The sequence below is a fragment of the Filicampus tigris genome, chromosome 2 (genome assembly GCF_054856515.1).
Source record: "Filicampus tigris isolate MCC_2025a chromosome 2, RoL_Ftig_1.0, whole genome shotgun sequence".
Lineage (NCBI taxonomy): Eukaryota > Metazoa > Chordata > Actinopteri > Syngnathiformes > Syngnathidae > Filicampus > Filicampus tigris.
Window position 1 is genome coordinate 15,882,996 of NC_141218.1, and position 9,451 is coordinate 15,892,446.

Here is a 9,451-nt window from a genome sequence, read left to right on the forward strand (position 1 = left end):
TGATACATGAGGTGTTTCTGTGATGTGACGCATTTGATAAAGAATAGTAGAGATGGTAGAATGGTGAGTAACTTCTTTTCACAAAATTTATGACAGAAAAAATGTTAGTTGAAACATGCCTGTACACTAATGACAGCAGTTTGTAACAGATTTTTGATTCTACAGGATTTATTTTTTTTAAACTTGGTGCCGGTTTCTGGGAATAAATTACATCTGACCTTAGCGGTTGCATTTACAAATCAAAACAGATAATAGAGTGTAACATGTTTCATGGAAGCAACGCCAGCTAACTGGGTTGACTGTCAGAGACCACTCACCAGAATCCCACCAGGCTGACTTGAATTGGTGCACTCATCCATGGGAACCTCTGAAAGGAACACGGGGGAGAAAAAAGAAAGGCAGTGAATTTGTCATGTCCTGGTTCTTCTCACTGTATGAATGTCTGACTCTCGCGATTATCTTAGCATCTTACCCTCAGAAAGGCCTTCTTCTCCAAATGATTCATTAAAAAAGGTGGGATGGCTGAAAAGAAAAGGAAGAAGAGTATATAGCGAAAAGGCATCTTTGGGTGTGACCGATGATAATGAGTAGATCCTCATACCCATCCCCGGAGAGGCCATGAGGATCCTTGAGACCACAACCTGAGAGATGGCCTGCTGCGCCGCTTTGGACGACTCTCCTATCCTATTGTCATTCTCGTCTGTTATGGGAATGCCGTGTTTCAGTTCCCTGAGGACAAGGAACAAAGGTAATTCAAACCCTAGACACAAACCCCTTCAAAATCAAAAAGTGCTGATACTTTGTTTTGGTGACGTTTACAGCATCTGAAAGACAAAGCCTTTCTGTGGGGGAATACGTACAGCAGGTATGTGTTGAACCTTACTGACTTTTCACAAGCCACTGCAGTTCAAACACATGTGATTCGGGATTAAACGGTACTGTAAATATCGTGTCTCGGTTTGAAAATTCTGATAATATTGCTGTGGGATGTGGCAATGTCAACACCGCTAGAGTTACTGTATAAAAGTGAAACACTGCCCTCTCCTGTTAACTTTAGCTAAGTCTAAAGCGCTGTACGCGTCTTGGCCTCTTGGGGGCAGTGTGGCGCATGCATGGAGCTCCACATTAAACATCTGGATTACGATAATAAGAGAAGAGAACTATGTCATGATTTAACCTCGTTTTTTATTATAAATAGTTTTTCACAGATTAGGAAGAATATATGCCTGTGAGTATTGTTATACATGTATTACATTTCTGCCTGGATGTGTTACCACAGCATTTGTGTATGAATGTTGGTTGTTTGAAGGTAAATCCTTCTTGTGAGTTTTGATGCTAATCCATGCTAACTCATAAATTGGGTTTTACAGTGTATGTTAGCAGTAAACTAGCGATTTCAGGAACTAAGATTGGAAAAAAATGCGTGTTGTATATTACTACACAAAGTATGCAATTTTGGGGGGTTTAGTTTTACAGTAAACTTAAACTGGAGTGTCAATAAACATCTTAAAGCATACCCAGGGAGGTTAGAATAACATGTCACATGCTTGCTATTGCAAGCCACACAGGTGAACTCAGGGAACTTAACACAGGGACTTCCATACATGATTTTTGTGCTGGTAAAAATCCAAAATCAAATTCACGATTACATTTTGATTAATCATTTGGTTCTCAATGTTTCTGTATCAAATTTGCACTTCAAAATACATGTTGGTTGTAAAATATGGTTAGAATATTTGTGCGTTCTCTATTTTGTGTCCAATAGCATTATGTTTCATCTTAACATTACTGACACTTGATTTTCCACACCATGGTATTTCCCTCAAGTTGTTGTTATTATTATTGTTATTATTATTATTATTATTATTATTTTGCAACAATAATAACATACTGTGAATATCATACTGTGAGATTTTTATTTGTTACATCCCTAGTAGTAATGGTGACATTTTGACCCAGGAACTAGTTATTTCAAATGCAATTACATCAGATCAGAATTTGACATGGGTTCCACAATGGATTTGATTGTGTTCATTAGGGATTCTACTGCATAGTTCCCCCACCACAACCACCATTTTTTTTCAAATTGGGGAGCCAGGGTAACTGCTGTGCTACACCACAAGGTATGGCCATAATCTTAGGAAACAGACTTGTGAGTTTCCAGTAGAATTATTTCCCCTAAATAACCAGCAGGGTGTGACTGTGAAAATGTATAGTGTCACTTTTTACTTAAAACACTTCGACTTAAAATATTGCCTCATTTATTTGTGTGTGTGCATGTTTGACATTTATTTTCAATACACAAAAATTGTGGACCCCAAAAGTAGATATGTCTTAACGGGGAAATCAACCCAAATATTGCGTTTGCGGAATATGAGTTAAGCAGCAAAATCCACCCCTTTTTAGCCATTTTAGGGTGCGGCCATTTTGTCACTTCTGTCAACTGAAAATGACACACAAAATCACAACTGCTCAGGTGATGACCAATCACGGCTCAGCTTCAGAAATCACGTGAGCTGTGATTGGTCGTTACCTGAGCCCTGAGCAGTTGTGATGTCATTTTCAGTCGACAGAAGTGACAAAATGTCCGCCCCAGAAATGGCTAAAAACGAGTGGATTAACTCTTATTCCACAAACGCAAAATTGATCAGAATGCCTTGTTTCAACTAGTGGGCTTGCATCAAACATATTCTTGAAAAAAATATGTTTGGGTTGACTTACTCGCTGACTTTCCCTTTAAGTTGAATTCCTCACATCTTACCTTTGCCTCATCAGTGGGATGTTGATGCAATTTGCAGCGGCTACAGCAGCAAACGGAACAAAGCGTCCGATCAGAGGTGAGACATGCTGCAGCGGGAGAGAAGAGGCTTTAAAAAAAAAAAACATGGCAGGGAACTGAAATGTGAGCGTCTCTGAAATGGTGTACCATTCAAGCTTCCCGAGCATAAATCAACATGAATACCACTGAGCTGGCAGGGAGACACGCCGATTCCAGAGCATGACCCCGTGAATAATTAGGCTCCTCTCATACAAAGAGGCTATTTGTGCGCGGCTAACATCATGTCAGCACTACCCGAGAGCTTGAGGTCAGCCCGTTAAAACGAGAAGTAGAATGGAGTTGGACGATGATACCTTTGTTAGTGCGTTTAGTCCTAGCGCGGTGGCTACTGCCCCTGTGGTGGCCGATACATACGCTGTGCCAAGTTGACTGCAAACGAGAGAAGTATTTCAGCGGTGAACTGGAGGACTCATAGGATCCATTTATGATGCCGGCTATTGGTGTACCTGACCGTGATGGGAGCATCGCCGCTCCTGTTAGTGTAGTTCACGATTGCGTTGAAAGACTGATTGATCCATTGCCAGAACAATACAGCTGGAGTGGTCCTGAATGATGCGGAAGACAGACAATGAACACTTAACAGTTTCTCATAAGTTTTTCATTATCATATCTATCCATCTTAGCATTAGGAGTGGAACAAAAACTGATTTGAATTGTTTTTTTTGTTTTTTAAAGATGCGAGTGCATCGAATTTAACCAAATTGTTCCACTTTTAAATATATGGAAACATCGAATCAAGTATCAAATCGTCTTTTATTGGAGAGAATCATCTTTGAAGAAAACACCACATTTACAGTACTGACAAGTTCATTCATATTCTAAAATGACAACAAGAAACTCAACTTGCATCGTACCCTCTCTGAGCCATTCCATATCAAATCAAAATCCCACTGAAAATCGAACAGAATGGAATCATTCCACTTTAAAATTTGTAAATCAATTCTCACCCAATGCATCGCAGTACGTATTCAATCATATTTTATGGAACGGCAATACATTTTGAAGTGGAATGACTTGATTTTCCTCAATTCGATGCATTCACATCTTTTAAATCACCCTTATCATACCGGTATATGAAATACTCATCGTATTACTTTAATGCCTCTAGTTTTTTTTGTTTTTTTTAATTACGTTTCAACGGATACACAGCTAAGCACGTCTAATTTGAACCTGATTTCTTTCTTCCAATCAAAGTCAGCAAAGGTCTGACTATCAGATGACTCTAAAAGATTATCCTGTAGTGAGTGTCCGCTTGATTTGATTGGAGAGCCGTAAAGGAACATGTAATCACATCATGTCGCCTCTGATGATTGCGGCCATTTTCTGCACTCAGTTCATCCTCAGTTGCTTCAAGACACCATTAGCAAGTTAAATAATCCCTTAAGAGATTTCAGTCAATTAGTTAAAAGCTACAATATCCAGACTACTGTGATGTTTCCTCTTAAACTAACATTTAATTAACATTGTGTATGCATGCGTACATGTGTGAATGCATACAGGAGCATAATGTGATAAATCATGTGGATATATTTGACATCAAAGTGCCTTCGGGCTCGCATGGCAAACATTACGTGACTAAACCCACAAAACAGGTGAACTCTGACTTTGCAATGTGAGCCCGAGGGCACTTTGACGTCAATTTCAGTAGACAGCAGAAGGTGATATAGGGCAAAAGAGATTGATGAAAATGAATGGAATAATCCGCTTCTTATTCCACTAATGCAATATTCAGCAAAATATCCTTTAGACTAGTGAAGGCACATATAATTAATTATTGCCAAAAAAAAAAAAATCCTTTAGTTCCCCTTTTAAATGGTTAAAAAGTGGCTACGATGCACTCATTGAACAACTCACGATTGATAGTGAATGGTGTGTAAATTAGGCAGCAGTCCAGTCACTCTAGTTATTAGTATCAGCAATTCTAGAGTCATAATTGGCAAATTCTTACTTGTAAAATGTCATCATGCATCCGGTGATGGTCATATTCATCGGAACTTGCGCTGACATGCGGCCAATCAGGATCATCTTCTCTCCGGTATCCGGATGGAAAGCGGAATCAAAGACATATTTGGCTCGCCACAGTTCGTCTTCCGTCAGCCCCGGGGAGACGATTCCTTTTCTGGGAGACGGTAAACATCGGGATAAGAATTCTGGATTTGGGTGTTCGGCGGTGGCTTTGGCAGCTGCGGCTGGCATACCTGTAGTCGGTGATGATTTTGTGTGAGCGTTCTAGCTGTTCGTTGGTGAGCAGGACGTTCCGCGGGTCCGTGACGGTGAAGAAATGCTTGGCACGGCCCACAAATGTACTCTGGTCCCAACGGGGCTCGTTGATGTTGATGGACGTGGAGAGCTCTGCAGCCATTTTTATCTGGTAAAAGGAAATTCTAACTTAAAATTGAAAAGGACTATTTCCTAAAATGGTTCAGGTCCTATTTGGAGGAACAGAATTATTTTGTGACCATTGGAAGCTTTCAAACTGATCGAATGGCCCCCAAGGGTCAGTCCTTGGACCACTTCTATTAGGGCTGTATATACCTAACGTTGGGTCAAATTATTCAGAACGCCAATGGCTATTATTATAATTGACTATTATGGCTACGCAGATGATACACTGCTTAAATGTATCAATGGCCCTGAATGACAATTACGGTCTTGTGTGTCACTGTTTGAAACTGGATGAATCAAAATTTTCTTCGACTAAAGCAAAACAATACTGAGGTAATTGTTTTTGGTAATAAAGAAAATAGTTTTACTATTAGTAAACACATAGAGCAGGGATGTCCAAACATTTTGCAAAGCGGTCCAGATTTGGTGAGGTGAAAATGGGTGCGGGGCCTAATATTCAACTTCCAATTGCTTTCATTTTTCACGATGTTCGTTACCAGTCACCTTGTCATAGTTTGCATGTTTCGCCTGGGAGTGACTCTTGATATTGAATTCCTTGATAACAGCCACAGTACAGTCTCTTAGCGAACTAGGCAGACGCAGTTGTTTTGTATTTCAGTGGGGAAAAAAATCAGTCAATTTCCACTTGTCCTGGAAGCAACGGCTCAGAAACGGGCTGTAACGGGCCACACAAAGGTCCTGCGGCCAGGGCTTCACTCTGACACCTAACAAGACTTTGAGAGTGGTGTGTTTGTTGAGGCAGGGCACGCTCAGAGCGTATTTCCGAAAGCACGCAAGAGCGCGGCCACGGGTCTGTTGTCATCTTCTGGTGAAATATACAATAGCTTTTTTTGTACATGTGTATCTTCTATTGTGGGCAACAGTACCGGAAGGCCATTATTGATTTTATGCCAGAGACTGCGGGCTGGTGCAAATTTGAACACGGGCCGCATTTGGCCCCTGCACCGGATTTTGGACATGCCTGACTTAAAGTCACTGTTTTTCAATGCCAAATACCAGAGGTGGGCATTCCACCAGAGTGACGGACCAGTCCGACTGACGAATGATGGAAGTGGGTTTTCATCCGTCAGTGTTATCATCACTAACCACGTCCCTCAGTGATGGTTCGTCAGTCCGTCACTGGCGGACGCTCGTTTTTCTTTCATCATCTTGTTTCATCATCTTCGTTTTTTTGAAGCACATTGAGTTACCTTGTGTATGGAATGCCATATATAAAATTGCCTTGCTTTGCCTTAACAATGTAAAATATATATTTGCACAATAATATCCAATGAATGTATTTATTTTACCTGGTTAATATGATTTTTGCTTCTGAACCTCAGCACACAGCTAAATACCTGCTCCAACGTTATGCAGAGGAGATTCTCAACTAGATTGTAGACGTCACCTTCAGTTTCACACATGAGGTTTGTTTTTAATATTTTTCTACATGTAAAGTGATTCTCAAAGTGTGCTACTAGTACAGTCGTGATACGCGGACTCCCAATTGTGTGGTACACGAAATAATCGTTGCTTGTGCTTGTGCAGTTCAGTTGTATTTAACTTTTTAGTATGATAAGTTTGCATATAATTTTAAAGAACAGTTTGTTTTCAAATTTTTATTTAGGTTTACATTTTATTTAAAGTTAACGAGCAATACATTTTAAGCGAATAATTATTTTAGTAGTTTATTTTATTATTTCAGTAGTTTAATTTTATTTTTCTATATTTAAGCGCTGTGTTAATGTTCAAACTGTGGATAATGTTATAGTGCTTTATAATATGACATATAGTTTTCAGGAATAAAAAAGATATCATTTTTTTAAAATAAACAAAACCTTTTTTTTTTTAGGTAATTTTAAAGAAATATTTGGATTTTTATTAGGTAAAAGAAATTATTTTCAAGAAAAAGTAGATGGAAATTTTTTTGAAGATTTTTTTTTCTTTCTTTTTTGTGTGCAGCGGTTCAGGACCGCCGTTCTTATTGCATTACAGCATACAGGAGATATTCAGTTATGGTTGTGTCCAACTAGTCATATCCAACAAAGGACGATTTTTTTTTAAACTGCTGTTGAAATGAGTATAATTTTTACGTGCAGGTATGTGCTGTGTACAATGTTACCATGGCTACGCTTGCTATTCCATACCATCAATTCATATAGCTTTGAAGGGTTTCAATGCACATTACACAGTAATGATTAAGATGTCAGTGCATACATTATAGTTTGTGTCAGGGTATGATATGAGCAGGCGCACACACAGCCAGATAAAACTGGCCGGCACTGCCATGAACATGTTCTGCTCATTGCTCCCAGTCGGATCTGGTTTTTAACCATTTTCAGTCCAAACTTCAAAGTCTCCGCTAGGATTTGCTGCAGGATGATGAAACTCCTCCTGGAATTGCACCAAACATGGCTTCTGGCGTGATTGACTGACCCATGAAACACTAATGTCTAGCTTGCATGTGCGGTCTCTTTAAATTGAATTAAACTCTCACGGGTTGGAGCAGCGCACACACCAGCACGCGCGCGCGCGCCAAGGCCAGTTTGCTTGATGGTGTACTTTATATGAAGCCCGGCGTGGGTTGCGCTCACGCTGCGTTAATCAATACTTTTAATTGCTAATGAAGGTGATGTGGAAGGATGAACTTTGGACCGAGTGATCTGCAAGCTCTCGGTCGCTTATGCCCTCACTATCTGCCAAACACAGCAGGCCTGCGTGGCTACACATTAACCACCAATTGCTCGCATACGATCGATATCATATATCACATTTTACACTCGGTTTATTATATTTTCATGTATTTTATAGAGATGGGGTCCACCTCCTCGCAATCCCTCTCCGGGAAGTGCTAAACACACTCGGGGTGACAACCTGACCCAAACCAGTCTGATCTGGACCGGGGTCTTGACAAAACAATGGGGACAAAATATATGGAAAAATAAACATGCCATTACAAGCGAAGGTGAATTCGGCGGTACGGGCAGCTGTGCGTCCAGGATTCAACTAGTATGGAGGCGCCACATCCACACAACCTCAACGCACGCGCACGCGCACACACGCTTGCTGTATCCCTGACACCTGACACCAGCATCAACACATTTCAATGGGACTTTGAATAACGAATTACTTACTGCACTGAGGGCTCCGGTGCTCCGTGAGAGGTATCCCTGAAAGACTGCGGCCAGCTAATTTAGCGAAGCAGTCACACACGTACACACGGCCACATCGCACACCGCCTACACCGGAAGTTGCTAGACTACAAATTAAAAGTGAGGAGAAATACGCGATTTAAAGAGGAGACATACGTGCCGGAATCATATCTAAATTGTGCCGTGCAAGGGAGTAAAGTCACGTGCGAACCTGGGTGACAATTTAACCTCAACGTTTGCCTGTCGCACGAAAATGCTTTTCTTTTAACTACAACTTCCGGGAGCGCTCCGTCACGTTTGCTCACTTGATGCATCTGGGTTAGTGGCCGTTCATTAGTTTTTCCTCAGTTGCTTATTGGTACATTTATCAGATCAGAATTAAATTTATCAGCGCTACATGTTTAGTTCTCAAATCATTGTGCCACTTGTGCACATCAAAAAAACAGTTTCTCATTTCTTTGAATAAGTTGCAAATGCTTTGGAACATCCATGCAAATGATTATGTCTGCTGTTTCCGACATTATCAATTGCTTAATGTCTTGTTGATCAAAATATAACAGTGGTTCTCTGTTGAATTGTAACACACCCCACAACATTTTGGCATTAGTTCATCATGTCATTCTTTACTTCCAAAATGGTTGTACAAGTTGTCATAATGTGAAGAACATTTCTATACATTTCAAAGTGGGCATTTTCAAGGCGAATCTTGACTTTTTCTATCGAAGTGAAATGTGTGAAGCATTAGATCAGTCAGCGGTGAACCAGTTTACTGAAATATCTCTTTGCAAGTCAAGATAATTGTTGTGATGAGGATGCCAATTTGAGTCCCAAATTATGTAGAAGACTGCACTGTAGGTGCAGTGCACTGTAATGTAGCTTTTTCCTAAGGAGATTGTTCCATGTTCACTTTAAAAATATATATATATTTTTAATATTAATTCTCCCCCTATGTGCTATACAGTGCTGTCTTTTTCTTTCTGTATCACATTGAGATGGTTTGTCAACAAATTACCGCAACAATAAGTGAAATGTAAATCTTGCCCAGTCCCTTACCATCAATCTTCCTCATACACAA

General features: G+C 40.1%; 1 protein-coding gene across 1 annotated transcript in view; it reads right to left on the reverse strand.

Moving 5' to 3' along the window:
- The window catches only part of sfxn1 (sideroflexin 1), a 12,082-nt gene extending 3,603 nt beyond the window's left edge, over positions 1-8,479 (reverse strand). Inside the window, exons 1-9 of the mRNA XM_086057217.1 lie at positions 8,359-8,479; positions 5,038-5,207; positions 4,788-4,958; positions 3,286-3,384; positions 3,133-3,208; positions 2,762-2,847; positions 602-729; positions 473-522; positions 318-367 (exon numbers count right to left, since the gene is read on the reverse strand). Of these exons, the coding sequence (XP_085913343.1) occupies positions 318-367; positions 473-522; positions 602-729; positions 2,762-2,847; positions 3,133-3,208; positions 3,286-3,384; positions 4,788-4,958; positions 5,038-5,201 (824 nt within the window). The 5' untranslated portion in view covers positions 5,202-5,207; positions 8,359-8,479. The remainder of the gene's footprint in view (positions 1-317; positions 368-472; positions 523-601; positions 730-2,761; positions 2,848-3,132; positions 3,209-3,285; positions 3,385-4,787; positions 4,959-5,037; positions 5,208-8,358) is intronic.
- Positions 8,480-9,451: the final 972 nt, after the last annotated feature.